The following is a 15923-nucleotide window of genomic DNA, read 5'->3' on the forward strand; positions in this document are numbered from 1 at the left end:
CTACCATGCCTAGAGATCTAAGGCGAGAGCGTTACATACAAGCTCCATTCTCAGCTCTTTCCCTGAAACTTACGCTGCGCTGAACATGGTCCACTGCCCGGCTCCTCTCATCATTGCCATTATAGTTCTGCATGGCATCCGTGTAAGTCCTCAGGAAGGTGTCCTTGATCTATGGAAGACAAAGGAGAATGCAGTTTCAGTCCACTGTGCGGAAACTGACTCAGATTCCTACTAGTTTCTGCCCCAGCGCCATTTCCCTGAAATTGTCTCAGGAAGTGCTGACTAGGGGAGGAAAGCCCTGTTTTCTGAGACAAAGGAGCCCAGAAAATTCACCAAAGATTTAACTAGCCAAGGAATTTAAAGAAAGAGTTGGTTTGAAGCACCAATTTAGAGGGAACTAGGGATCTAGCACACTGAAATCGCTAGGTGGCTTCTGAAAGGGCCATAAGGGTGACTAGCCAAACCTCAGGCATGGTTTTTCTAGTTATTTTTCTTTGAATCGATTCATACCAAACTTCCTTCCTATAGCCTTCTTTGACTTCATGCAGACAGAACTGTAACAGACAGACCACCAGCAGGATGGGAAGACTGAGGTTTTAGCCCCAAACTGACCTCTATTCTATCTTACTGGAGGGGGACAGAATCCATCATTCACTTAAATGGTAATTACCAAGGCTAAAAGAAAAGAGACGAAAAGACGAGTTCTTTTCTTGTTAGTAGAAAGTTAATGAAACCCTTTCTCATTTTCAGTGAACACATTTGCCTTTGGGATCATTTTTAAGTTCTATTACTTTGAAAATCTGAAGAAGGTGAGGTGTTAGGTGTACTACTAGGTCACATGGCTTATGGTAAAACTAATCCAATTGATGAGATGCCTCTGAATTAGGAAAACAGCAATTGGTAATAATTATCTGGTGGCAAGCTTAAAGCTAAATATATTAACTACCCCAATTAGGCCTATTCCTTGCTAATTTCTGGAAGCACTGTCCAAGGGATAGCTGTAAGAGATAGACACTAGTTATGGGACAGTTAGCTACAAGTCAAAGTGGCTACCAGACCCAACTCTATAACCTCATTTTCTTCCTGTGTTGTCTCTCAGGGTTGGGGGTTGTATACAGAATAGGCTGTATGTGACACCCTGAGGACATATGCTCAAGAAACAACACTGCACCTGCCCAGTAGGCAATCCAGGATTGTTTTACAGCAGCAGTCCAAGTAAATGGTACCAATATGACCTATTGTCACCCCATGAGTTTCGACACTTAGCCAAAGTCAACCTTTATTTGTGATCAAGATGAAACTGCAATCCCTAGAGACTATGACGAAAAGGGAGAAGAGGACTTCCGGGTTTTTACACATGCACTTAGGCCATTTGTCAGGGCTTTTGAGGTCACAACCTCATCCCATTTCTCTTCATCTGATAGTAAGAATGGGCAATCTGCCTCTAGATGCAGCATCACAGATTCTGGAACTTAGCTTTGGCATTTGGGATACTACCTCCAGTCAAGGGCAAAATCAGGACAATAGGGGAAGGAATAGAACATAGAAAAGGCAGGCTCCCAGGAAATATAACTCAGCATGCAAAAACAGGGCCTAGGAAAACATGCTGCTAGACATCAAGACTCAGTCACACTACAGCTCAGCGCATTTAACCCATGTGGTGTTGTCTTCCATTACCACGCACCTGTCCAACTACCGTGTTCCTGGTCTTTATGTGGTACAATAATGGATTTATAAGCAAGACAATTATCTCAGCTTGCCTCTAGTGTCAGAAATCTTAGAGTCACACATGTGATTTGTGGAAACAGCTACTTTCAAAGGAATATTAAATTCATAGTGGAAGTCCCTGCTTTAAAACAGAGAGGACAATCATTTTATGAAAGAGCAACAGAGAAAACTCAAGTGAGGATCCAGATGAAGGGCGTAAAAGCTTGGGGGAAATTTCTGGCTAGCCTGTATGCACCCTTTACACATTCCATTCATTTTCAAAACTCCTCTTCACAAAGCCTCTTAAACTGAGTTGTCCATCATGAGTAGACTTACCTCATGACGAAAAACAAATCCGGAAATGCCAGCTACAAGTTCAGCCAGGAACACCAGGGACAGGAACATGGCATACTAAAAATGAAGCAAGCAAGCACAAAGTCACAAGGCAGGATTAAGAAGAAGGCTAAGAAGGGCTGGAAAATGGTTCATCAGTTAAGAGCACACACTTCTCTTTAGAGGACCCAAGTTTAGTTCATAGCATCAATATCAGGTCACTCACAACTGCCTCTAGTTCCAGCCCTGAAGGCATCCAGTGCCTCTTGGCTCTGTGGGCATTGCACTGGCATGTGTATACACAAACACAGACACAGACCCTGTCCCTCATACAGAGACAGAGACAGAGACAGAGACAGAGACATAGATAGATGGCCAGAGACAGACAGGCAGACAGACACATAGATAAATAAACTTTAAAAAGAGAGCTTTTTTCAGGGTGAGCATCTTTATGCTAGGGGCAATTAGACAATTCCTTATTACCCCTAGAGAAAGTTCAGGAATGTAAATAGCTTTCTTAGAATTTCACACATGAGTATCAACATAGAAAACTGTCTTTTTAATATGCACAAACATTTTGGGGCATGGATACTGAGGAGAACTCAACTGTCACTGACCTTGTGCCCATCAGCTTAGACTAATCAGGAGAAACCTGAAAGGGTCATCCACAACAAAGTGTTACCTACTTTCAATATGAAAATATTTAAGCTAGAACAAAATATCTGTTCTGCTGGTCACAATTTGGGAGACTTTTCAACCAACTTCTTCCTAATGGCACGTGCAAAGTCAATCAGTGCATATAACTTTGATTCCCTTTTACACTCTTTTTGCAGTTCTGGGCATGGACCTTAGGACCCTCAGTACGATACTGCCGAGCTGCCACCCCACGCCTGCCTGTTCTATTTTGTAACTACTCCAATTACTGGAATAACTTCTTTGTCCCCGGCCATAGGTTTACCTACTTCCAATTTTCATTTGCCAGTATTGGTTCTGCTTTCATCAAGCAGTATATGCACATTAACCATTTGTATATATGAACATGGCCAGGACGCAGAGCTGTGCTTCTGCCACTTTGCATTTGGGTAAAGTTCTCCATTTTCTTGGCCACATCTCATACAAAGTGACTGCAAGCCCACTTTATTTGGAAGTGCACCCTCTTATCTGTTGTCAAAGACCAGAATGTGTATAGCAGGACACGCCTCTTCACTATTGTAGTTATCCTTGAACATTGTACCCTCAGCAGGTTCTTTTCAGGATGCTTACCTCTGGAGTGAATGGTATAGCCTCTAAGAAAGCAAACACAAGACACTGCTAATAATAATTCCAGTGTTTCTCATCTGTTCTCCCTGCACTTCCTAATTTGAAACACACATACTCTATGTCTATGTCTGTTTCTTCCTCTCTCTTTGCAGGCAAACTTCTGAGTTCAATGATGTTGCATTATGAAGGCTTTCCCCCTTTTTCTGACTTTGAAAAACAGACAAATGGAAGAGGAATTAATTCCTTAGCAACAAGTCATATGTCTTATGACCTGCTTCCTCTCTTATCAAAATGAAATATATCAGTTCTAAATGTTTGTAATGACCCTAAATGATGATCTGGATGAACTACACAATGCCACATAACTTACCTGTAATATGTACATATACAAACATGCATAGGATCATAATAACTCTTCTTAGTGACACAAACTTAATTAAAGAAGCACTTGGTTAAAATATTTATTTTTGTAAATATTAACAAAATTCGTAACAAACAGCACAACCACCAAAACGTTAAGCTTGAGGTCATGATGCCCTAGGTACATAATGTTTCTCTAAACCTCATAGAAACTTCAATCAGAAGTGCCATTACTCTGTGGAGAGACACATACAGACCCTACCATCTACCCAAAAGTTCTATGGGAAGATAACTATAAGAGGCAGCTGGGAGAAAAGACATCTATCTCTGTGTTCAGACAGTCCTTTTGGGCCTCCATATTGGACCAATTGTTATTATTTGTGATTTTTCAGTTACTAAGGCTAAGGCTAAGGAGAACCATAAGAGTCTAATGACTGCTAACAGCACAGTAAGAGCCTCTCAGCAGTCTGTCTTTACCAGGGGATACATTACTGCTCTGTCTACATGATTGTACAGGCCTCGGCAGTGGTCTTGGAAGCCAATTCTTGCCATTGTATCAGCACTTAGTGAGTTTCTAGCTTAGTTCAACTCTCACAGCAATGGGAGAGAGAGTGCAAGTATACACAGGCATTCTTGCTGGACAAGACTCAAGGACTTAGGGAGACCTGATCCAATGGGACCTTGGACACGGAAGGCTGCTTGTGCTCGGGAAGATCTCTTGCTCACCAATGCTGCGCATCAAATGCCTGAGGAAATTTCCAAGCCAGAGTTCAAGACTAGCACAGGGCATCATGCCAAGAAGACATTAATTGTCACTGGAATCGATGTCCAGTACTTTACCAATCTACCTCAGGAAGTTGGGACTATGTATACTGTGCCAGGCTGTGTCTGGGGATAAAGGGTGGATTAGTTAAGAGTCTGGTGTAAAATTAAAAATCAATGAGTATTGAAGTCTTCTTTTGTGTGTGGCTTCAAGAAGGGTTACTTAACCATCATGTGGATTTATTGCCTTACAAAAATAACTGAGAAAGCCCATTATTCTGAGATATACTTACCAGTTTCAGCATCCATGGGCTACCACGGCATGTAGCAAAGCATCCAAAGAGGCCAAAAACCACGATAGTGGTGCCGGTTCCGATGAGCACATAGGGAGCATTTGTGGAGTTCTCAGCAATAAGGGAGATATAGGTGCCCAAAGTAAGCTTGCCCCAGACTCCAACAGCCAACAGGATCACACCGGTGATCTGCAAACAGAGGAGAAGACAGCATGAAGCTATTAGCAAAAGAGGTGAGAATGGGCATTGTCTTTGTTACTCTTCTATTGCTGTGAAAGAGAGACCATGACCAAGGCAACTTACAGAAGAGTCTACCGGGGCCTTACAGATCCCGAGGGAGTACATGACTATCACAGTGGGGAGCATAGGAGCGGCCAGTGAGGGACAGTGCTGCAACAGTAGCCGAGAGCTTACATCCTGATCCATAAGCACAGGCAAAGAGGGAGAACTCAGAATGACATGGGATTTTGAAACCTCAAAGCCTGGCCCCAATGACATACTTCCTCCAACAAACAAGGCCATACATACCTCCTAATCCTAATCCAATTCTATCAAAAAACGGAGTACAAATATACACACATATAACATCCAAATTCATGGGCCATTCTCATTCAAACCACTATAGACATTGAGCAATGTGACCACAGTTCAAGAATCAAGCTTCCATGAAGCAAGATGTACTTGCTGACAGATTCCTTGAAGAGCAAAAAAATGTCAGATACCATTAGCCAAAACTGTCACAGAGTAAAGGCACATTGACTGGTAGGCAATTAGACCTGCCCCCTACATATCCGGAATGTAGTTTTTATATTAATTGGAAATCGAGTCAATAAAGGACAATTTTTAAAAGCTGCTTAAAGAAGACACTTCTGAGAGACACTCTTCCAGTGTGTGCCCATCTGACACTGAGCTAGGCATGCTCCCGGAAAGAATGCTGGCTCCTTTCTTCCATGGCATGTGAGGGCAGAGCAGGTCTTAAGGCCACCCTGAACATTTTAAGAACAAGGATATTCTTGCCCATTAGCATCGAATTTCTATAAAGAAAATAGTCTACATAGTTTTGAATCCCGACTGATGTGCCACCCCACAATATGTTACTCATTACAAAGCAACAGAAGACTCTGAATATCTATCTCTTGGTATTGTTTATAGTGCTATTTGTCAAATGTCACCAAGCATTCTGACTGAATGCTTTACAACATGCCTAAACTCCAGGCCTGTGTATTTATCAGACCCTTACTTAAAGTAGTAGGCTCAGGGCTGTGTGCTAGGCCCTACTTTCCAGTCCCTGCATGTTCCAGGCTTCAGCAATTGTGACTAGTGAAGCCATGAGTTGTTTTGTGTCCCCTCAGTTGCTATATTGTTCAACTCACTGCTGGCTTCGTGACACATTCAAAAGTGACAGTTTTCAAATACTACCACTTTTGCAACCGAGGCTAAGTATGTCCCCAGTTCTGTCCCATCCTCCAGCTAAATGTTCCTCATTTCAGACCTTAGATTCCTGCCAGTCTACCCAAAAGAAGAGGCAAGAGGAGAAACTTGAGAGAACCAGCAACACACACACACACACACACACACACACACACACACACACACACGATACATGACTTTTTGAAAGAAGAAAAGTCATAAAGTAGTGTTAACACTATATGTTGTATAATTAGGCTTCGTCTGAATTTTGATAAAATACATATGAGATTTGTTATGGTACTAACTCCCTTGTCTTGCCCCAATAGCCTACTTTATATGTCAGTGTGCATGACAGAATTACGTGTTGTGTGAGAAAAGAGTAACGATATGGTGCAGGCTTGGGGAGAAAGTATTGGACACTAATTTTGAGGGGGGACAGTGGGGGCTGAATGCCAATGGGAATGGCTTCTGTGAATTAAAACCAAGAATGCGGCTGTTGACAAGAGTTTCACGTCCTCTGCTGACACCTGGTGGTCATTTTAAGAAAGCGCCTTCACTGAACGAATAGAAACCTAAAAATGATCTGTACTGCACCAGAAACTCCTAAGTTACCTGGCATAAAAACAGACTCTGCTGGGGAAATAAGATGCCTGCCACCAATCTTCCATTCCCCAATTAAGGTACAAAGAATTCCACAGTAACTGAATTCTAAGATGTTCAACAGCAAGGGAAAGGCCTGAGTATGGTACATATGACAGCTGACATGTGTGTTGGATGACTGCAGTGGGCTGCAGTGGTAGTCACAGACAACACAGAGAGAGAGAGAGGTGGGGGAGGGAAGGAGGGAGGGAGGGAGGGAGGGAGGGAGGGAGGGAGGGAGGGAGGGAGGGAGGGAGGGAGAGACAAAGAATGTGAGAGAGGCTAAGGGGAAAGTATCAGTATAGTCTGGGCGCAGCTCAAATTTATGAGGAACAGAAAATCACTGGCTTCTACAAATACATATTCTGAAACAAGGCTGAATAAAACAATACTAGTAGCAGTAAAAAAGGTATACCAGTCCTGGGGGTTTAGCTCAGTCATACATTCCAGCATAAATGAAAATCTAAGTTCAATATGTAGTACAGGAGAGAAAAAAACCTGAACGTTAGGTCAGACTTAAAAAAATAGCATATGTTACTTTAAAATTATAATTAAAGAGAGTCATGGAGAGGTTTGGCCATATGTCACAGTGTTCCCAAAGGCTCCTGGAAGAGATTCGCAAGGCTTCATTTTCATCATAAGCTGGATATTTGGGAAGAAGGCAGCAGACACAAACCATTCTCCTTGTTCCTATCAGGTCATTCCAGGTAATACTGGGCAGGCTCCCTGCCAATTCTGCACCATCTTTCTCAGGAGTCCTGTGACATGTGACACCTTCCCATTCTGTCAGTGCATAGAGTGCAGATCTGACCGACGTGCTATAGCTGTACACATGCTACACCAGGTTTGGCCATGAAACAGTAAAGTCCCCATGTCTTCACTCTAACTCCATAACACCTAGCTTGGGAACTCCACCTTCTGAATGAACATGCCCAATCACTCTAATGATGACATGAGTTCCTATTTAACATATCAACAGGTAAAAACCATTTAAAAGGGTAACAGGGAATTAAGTTATAGGGGTATAAGCCACATCTTAGAATCCCGTCTAATATGTTGTGTGAGATAGAAGGCACTGTTATCTAAGCACTAGTAAAAAGAAACACCAAAGGGACAGTCGGCAGAAATCTCAGCTGGATCACATTTTCTGTGAAAGCTATGGCTGGACCATCCCAGAACATCACACATGAATTTGTTCTCATTGAATACACATGGAGGTATTGTCCACTAGCCTTCTTCCACTCCCATGGCTCTGTAACTCAGAAAAATACAAGATGTAGAAACTCTATGGCAATTATCAATAGTTAAATACAGTTCCCTCACGTGTCATACTTTAAGAGGAAAAGTAGGCAGGAAAGTATTCCTGTACTCAGGTGAATGTGTTTGCATGTTTTCCACAGCATTGGGGACCCTATGGACATGACCCTGGAGAGTATTGAAAGGAGCTGAACTAGTAGAGAAACGAGAAGCCTCCATTATCTTAGGATTCTTTTCTTTAAAATTTGAGAAGTATCCCCGTTATATTTACAACTTTGCCTTTTTTTTACTAGTTGTATATTTGTATAACTATTATACTAAAGTGGACTAAGAATTAGAATGTATAGGGGTTTCTAGTGGGCTTGGGAATCCACTTGAGGCTAGGCAACAAAAAGGGACTCAATGTATTTAAAAGGGGGGTGCATGCTAGTGTATGACTAGGTGAGGAGACAAGGGCTTGCAGTACTGTAGGAAGCTGTGAGCTTGCGTAGATCACCAAGGCTTTCCAGGTCTCAGTTCCCTCTCCAGGAAGACCAGGAGGTAGACAGATCTGGTTTTCCAGTGACAGGGCTCTAATATTCCGATTTGAGAAACCTGAGTCTCAAACTTAAGGTGCTTACTAACTGCAACAAATTTATATGTATGATTTGGGGAAAATAAACAAAAGAAAGTTTACATGGCTCTTTCTCCTTGTGCTCTACAAACCATTAGCCACAGGATAAGCCAGTCAGTTCATTTCAAGATGTAAAGCTCTGTTTCGGCACCTTTCTGTGAGCCATCAAGCTCTCAGATCAGAGAAGGGAGGAAAATGAATACCCATTGAATTACATATATACTGCTATGTAATGCTTCTTGACATAACCACAGCTTTTCTTTTTACATGAAGATAGCTGTTATCTCAATAGCAATAAGACACTACTACAAACTACTTCCCAAGTAAGTTAATTTGGTCAATTCAATTCTTCAGTTTTATCGTGTGCATGCACAGGCATGCATGTGTACATGGAAGTGTGTACGCAACTCCCACATCCATGTGCTTGCATGCATGTTCATATAACAGCACAAATATGGAAGGCACCATATATTGCATGGCTGACACATTATCATTACAAAGGAACAGGGAAACTAAGACCAGAGAGAAAAGACAGCACCTTAATTGCTCATTTGTTCAAACTGAATTAGAGGACCAGTCAGAGCTCCAGAGCTCGTGTGGTCCAGCCTCTGTTTTCTGTGGGGCTTGACAGGACCAAAGGCCATATATGGTACCATGCTCAGAAGACAGTTGCAAGTATGGGGCTTGAGCTCATGAGTAAGTAATGATTGCAGGGCTGTGGGAATCATGTTGTCTGGAAATAGAAGAAGAGAGTGATAAGAAGGCCAAGTGGTAGAACATTAGAAAACAATGCAGGAAGATGGAAAATGGTGAGAGGATACAGAAACAAATGCCATGCCTATAAAGGTGGCTCTCAGTATGAGAAGAAGCCATGGAAGAGAGGGATCCCTCCCATTTCAAAGGCATATGGGAAACAAAATACCAGCATATATAGTATGTATCTATTGCTCAATGTTGCTCTCACTGGTAGTAGGTTTTAATTTGTGTATGTTTACCTTTCCTAGAATATCCTTGACACTTGTTATCATCGTATATAGTTTTTGCATAAGGCTTAAAACCTTCTTCTTTAGACTAAAAGGGATATTGTAGTAGTGTCTTGCCTGTAAACCTGTAACAGTGGCCACATCCCTTTGGGCATGGCTTCAGACAGATGGAAGCGGAAAGAGGAAAGCTTAAGGTGTGGTCTCTCTCATGAGGGCTCTTTCACTTGGGTCAGCGGATCAGATCCAAAGAGTAGAGAAACACTGTTGTGGTTCTTTATTATTATCTGTGTAAGTTGTTCCCCCAATAAACACCCATTCATCATTTATCTTGGGTCTAGTGAAATCATTAACCCTCGCCTTCAAGCATAGTTCTTTGACTCCAGTGATGTTCAGTAGCAGCTGTGGTACTCTTTCCTTACACATTCTGAAAAGACTGTGTCTTCCTTACATTGCTTTTATTGCTGTGAAGAGGCACTGTGTCCAAGGCAACTTATTGAAGAAAGTTTATTGGGAGCTTGCAGTTCTGGATGGTTAGAGTCCATGACCATCATGGCAGGGACCATGGCAGCAGGTAGGCAGGCATGGCACTGGAGCAGTAGGAGGCAGAGAGAGAAACACACACACACACACACACACACACACACACACAGAGAGAGGGGGGGAGAGGGAGGGAGGGAGGAAGAGGGGAAGTACTGACTGGGAAAGGAATGGGCTTCTGAAACCTCAAAGCCCATCCCCAGTGACACACCTCTGCCAATGGGGTCACACCTTCCTAATCCTTCCCAAACGGTTCTACCAAATGGGGACCAATTGTTTACACATATGAGCCTATGGGGTCATTTTCATTCAAACCACCACAGCCCACCAAGACTATATTTTTTGAAAAATCACTTCATCCTATACCAATTCAATAGACTTCAGATTTCCAGAACAATAGAATAATTTGTCACAATTTCTAACTACTATTTTGATTTTATCAATGACCATATAGCCAAGTTTTATAGAGCAGATTTCTTAACAGGTTATAGACCCTTTTGAAGATATGAAAGAGCTTTGAAAGACACTACAAAGAGTTGGAAATTCAGCTCTGGCTGTGCATCCGGCATAGACTTTTCATGTGCTTAGCGAAACAGGTGATCATTTCACAGGAAATGGCTCCGGGCATGTTGTAAGACTAGCAAACCGTGCTTCTTTTTCCAATTATCTTTTTAAGTTGTAATCATCAGCTTTCATCAGTCAGGATGCACATATGTGCCTTAGCTTGTCATCTATAAAGTCTCAAAACTGGATCCAGTGACATCTGCAGAGTCCCTTATAGTGCTAGAGGGTTTCGCTTGTTTGTTCTGCTTTTGTTTTTGTTTTTCCTCTTCTTTGAAGTGCCCAAAGGTCCTCAACGGGGCCAAGATTGCACTCCAGTCAAGGAAGCATGTAGGCTCATTACAGATCTTCACCTCTCCTTCAGCTCCTCCAAATCCAATCCCCTAGTTTCATCGCCATCTCTGTAGCAGAACACCTGCTACATCTCCCACTCCCCCATCCCACTTCCCATGGATCACACAGATCTTCCCCTTGAAACTCCCTTCCCTGCCATCCAATGTTCTATTCCAGTCCCCAACTCCAGCAGGCATTCCCTGGGAACCGCTGTCCAGTCTAGTTATGGAAGCAGGTAGGCTAGCTACAGATCTTCACTTTTTCCTTCAGTTCTCCAAATCCTATCCCTTGCCTTATCTCCAGCTCTGTACCAGACCACTTGCTGAGGCCTCCCTGACTCCACCTCCAGTGGCTCACCAAGACTTCTCCTCTAAACGTTCTTCCCCCAGTTCACTGCTTTATCTTAGTGCTGAACTCCAGCAGGCATTCCCTGGGAACCCTCAGGCCACCTCAGCCAGGGAAGCAGGTAGACTAACTGCAGATCTTCACCTTTAAGGCCTCTCCTCCAAATCCAATCCCCAGGTTTCATCCCCAGCTCTTCAGCCGAGCACCTGCTGTGGTCTACCCTTCCTCACTGTTCTCTATCTCCAGTAGATCATGTAGACCTTGTCCTCTAATCCTCAAAGCACATGTGAACTCACAGAGACCGAGGGAGCATGCACAAGACCTGCATGGGTCTGCACCAGATGGGGTGGCAGACCTGAAAGAAGTAGACATGTGCCCCCATCCCTAACCCTGAAGTAATGTCCTAGTGATACCCACTTTCAAATGAAAATTTAGTTTCCCCCAAGGGAGTCTCACTGGAAGAAGAAACCACTCTTAAGGGTAGGCAGCATGCCCAGTAGTAGATGACCAACAGAAAACAAACTCAGCAGCATCTTTGGAGACTCTTTGTCTCATTATGTCCATTGGGGACTTTTTTGTTTTTAATTTTATCTTATTATCTTCCTTTTATTTGTATTTTCTTCTCTCTTTTACCATATAGGTAATTTGTGTACCTATTATGACTTCCAATTAAGTGATTTTTGTGGGATTCCTGACTGTGCAAACGAGTGGGTTTCTGATTCTTGCCTTCTCTTGAATCTTTTTTTCTTCTGTCTTTTGTTTTGTCCTATGCCAATGTGTTAAGTTTTATTTTATTTTATGTTATTTTTATTATTATCCCTTGGAAGCCTCATTGTTTGCTGAAGAGAGACAGAAAGGGGGTGGATCTAAATGGGAATTGGGAAGAATAAAGGGAGGGAAAATTGTAATCAGGGTATATTATGTGAGAAAAAAATATATTTCCTGTAAAAGGAGGAAGGAAGGAAGGAAGGAAGGAAGGAAGGAAGGAAGGAAGGAAGGAAGGAGGGAAGACAGACCAGCTAAGATTAACTGGTTTTTGGATTGCTAACTGCATTTGCCAAGGACCTGGACTGAGCCAGCTCTGTATTTAACCTGTAGGTGTGAACTGGAAATACTAGGGAGGAATGTCAAGGGTAGCTCATTGTGAGTTGTATGCTATGATTATTTTTTATTAATAAGCACTGGTGAGTACTTGTAAAAGTTGAAAAGAGGTCTTAGGCTTTTGACCTGCTCTAAGATAGAGTGCATTGCTCTTCTTCAACTGTCCAGAAACATCCAGGAGTAGAAAAATGAGCATAAGAATATCCAGAATGAGCTCACACCTTTGGCTTCATGATGACCCAGATACATAAATAGAAATCATACAGGTGAGCTAGGAATTGGAGCTAACAAAGCCACTTACAAGGAGATTTATGTACTTAGAATCCAGGACCAGCTGCAGTGGTTAAAGTGGCAGAAGCTTAATGTTGGGGGAATTCCCTCTATGGTACCCCCCCATGAAACTCCTAAGTTGATCACTTGTTTTTAAAATCTGTTGGTGCAGCTTAACACACAAAGAGGCCACATGAGTGCCAGCAGTACTAAAAGGCTTAGTGACATTGGCAGGGAGCCAACCACCACTGAAGGAAGACTTGTGGGAGAAACCGCTTCCTTGGCTTCCATTCCTCATGGGACTGGCCCTGTGAGAAGATGATGGCTCAAATCCCACATTAGTAAGAAAGAGACTTCTTAAAAAGTTCACATCAAATACGTCTATAACCAAGAGCTACAATGGTATTAATGTGTGTTGAAAATGTCTGTAACCACATGCTTATCCCATTATTTATTACTGTGGACACATCAAGGCTTTAAGGGTCATGTGAAGGAGAATAAAGTCTTTTGCCTCTCTATAGCACTCAGTGTCGCAGCCACATCCTGTGTCTGATTTTCCAAGACAACATGTCATTCATTCTGTCCTAATATCTGTTCAGCAAAACCACTGCTTGTTTGATTATGAGTCCAAATTTTCAATTTAAAATCAGTCAATGTGCCTACAGTGCAATGCCACTCCAGGGCCCACAAAGAGAATTTGACAAATATAGGATAAATCTTAGAAATGCTCCCTTCGTGTGCTGCTTCCTCAGGAGGCATCAGATGGGAACAAACCTGAATGAACTCATCCTAACAGTTATCTATAAATATGAACCTAATCAATAACCTGTGACAGAGTGTACCATGCATGTCATGATTATGTCATTAAACACATTGCTGTTTCAGGGTTTTATTATTTCCAAAAGGGAAACTATGTTTTGCATACTCTTTTGGCAGGATTATCATCTCTAAGTCACAAAAATAAGATATAGTATATGCACGTATGGACATAGGAAGAAGAACTTGAACAGTAGACATTCAGTTCCCATACTCTCTGTGACTGCATATTGGAAGTGTCATGGGGGGTATGTGGCATGGGGGCTTCATATCTCCTTTCAAGTGAAACTGGGGCTGAGGAGACATACTTTTAAGAGAGGATCAATCATTAAAAGAAGAAATAACAAACAAAGAAAGTATGTGCGCAGGAGTCCAAGCAAGATTCCAATAAACAACAACAACAACAACAAAACAGTGAGGCAGAACTTTCCCTTAATTCACCCCTGGGATAATTTGAAGGAGACAAAAAACAAAACAAAACAAAAATCAAAACCCTGGTGATTTAATTAAGTTTCCCACAAGTCCATATTGCATACATATGTGATAACACCACCAAATAAGATATAGTGTCCTGCGCTGGATGACAACATGTCAGTGTCAGAGAATCACTTACATCATAGTGATCCCACAATATTCTGTTGCTGTGATATGTGGACTTCCAAAGTTTGCATATATATGCTCTGATAGTACACAGTATGAAACTGCCCAGCAATGCAGTTTCTCAGGATACTTCCCAGTTAAATGATGTGTGACTATACAGGGAAAGTTCACACATTTAATACCAACAAACTATCATGGAAACAGTGGATTCTAAGGTAATATGTTCTTGGCAAACAAACAAACAAACAAAATGAAAAAATAAAATAACAAATAGATTGTTTCAGAAAAAAGTGATGGAGCACTCCGTCTCTACGACTAGTCTCTGGTAGTAGACTCCATTGCCCTCTGATTCTACCACTGTCCCCGTACTCTATTCTCAGCAAAGCAGCAAGGGTGATTCCAATGAACCCTACACTCAGCAATACCACTTCCCTGTTAAAGACTCTTCCAGGGTGTCTCATCTCCTATATAAAGAGCCGATGTTCTTATCTGACTGGGAAGGTGCTTCTTGATCCGAGGTCTTCCCTGGTTATTCTGTGTGACCTCTTGTGGCTCTCCCCTGGCTTTCCCTGATCCAGCCTCACAGATCTAATCTTAGCTGCCCTACAAGTTCCCGACTTTGCTGTCTCCACATTTGCTGTTCCTTCTGGAAGACTTTTGAGATCTCTGTTTCTTCATGTTTTAGCTGTATCCGGTCTTCCCTAACAGCAAAGGTTAAAACTAAAGCTTTCCCTCCAGTAGAGCTCCTGTTTTGTTTTGTAACACTGGACTTACCTTGAACAGTATTTGCTTTATCTCCAAAAATGAATCGAAGTTTCACAAGGGCAAGATTTGACTTATTTGTTGGTTTATTTCCCTGGCCCAAGACAGATATCTGTTTATGGTAGGTGCTTAGTATGCGTTTGTTAAATTCTGGAATACAAGATGATAGGTAGGATTCTAAGGCCATGAATTATGTTTTCACTAGCACCACATCGAGGAGGCCAAATATGAGGCCTGACTCTTAGATGACCCATGTAGCTATTTTAACATAACAACAACAACAACAACAAAATGTCAAACCTGTTCTTTTGCTTCCAATCCAGAACAAGGCTTCTTAAATGTCTGTTTTGGACCACAAGAGGAACTAAATGAGAAAGCATGGGGATGGGTAATTCCCACTAATGGAAAAGTAATTTGAAGCTCTAATATCTTTCATCCTCCACAGTGGCTGCAATTAACGGGCAGGAGCCTAGAGAATGGACAATTCTTGTTCTAGTGAGATTTCTCTTTTCTTAAAAAATGCACCACCAGGACCCAGTGCTGGGCATTATGCTAAGGGCTTCAGGGTTTCATCTGACCCAGTCTGCTGGATGAGTCAAAAAAATTTGCCAGCCTGCTGGATAAACCAAAGAATTTTGTACTAGGTTATTTATCACTAATAGGAAAACAGGAACACAAAAACTCCTGACACTCAATCCTTAATGTACACTTTAGCTTGTCTCTAGGACTTTCTCCCGTCCCTCTACTATATTAAGAACTCACAAGACAGTGTAGTCCATCTTGTACAGATTTATCATGAAACAACCTTGAGTACTTGACTGACACTACTAAAAATTAAGATCTGAATGCATGGGCACTAATCTGTCAGTATGTACATCTCCAGAAATGAAAATACATTACAGTTCGATTCTTTAAGGACTAGGTCAAGGAATAAATATACTCTTGTATATGTGGCAATAAACTATAGATGTTGGACATTAC

General features: G+C 42.0%; 1 protein-coding gene across 1 annotated transcript in view; it reads right to left on the reverse strand.

Annotated features, from left to right (window-relative positions):
* The window catches only part of Tspan7 (tetraspanin 7), a 108873-nt gene that overhangs the window by 13699 nt on the left and 79251 nt on the right, over positions 1-15923 (reverse strand). The window contains exons 2-4 of the mRNA XM_005080570.4: positions 4716-4904; positions 2044-2118; positions 74-169 (exon numbers count right to left, since the gene is read on the reverse strand). Coding sequence (XP_005080627.1) covers positions 74-169; positions 2044-2118; positions 4716-4904 — 360 coding nt within the window. The remainder of the gene's footprint in view (positions 1-73; positions 170-2043; positions 2119-4715; positions 4905-15923) is intronic.

This window comes from Mesocricetus auratus, unplaced genomic scaffold (assembly GCF_017639785.1).
Source record: "Mesocricetus auratus isolate SY011 unplaced genomic scaffold, BCM_Maur_2.0 Super-Scaffold_100033, whole genome shotgun sequence".
In the NCBI taxonomy this organism is placed as follows: domain Eukaryota; kingdom Metazoa; phylum Chordata; class Mammalia; order Rodentia; family Cricetidae; genus Mesocricetus; species Mesocricetus auratus.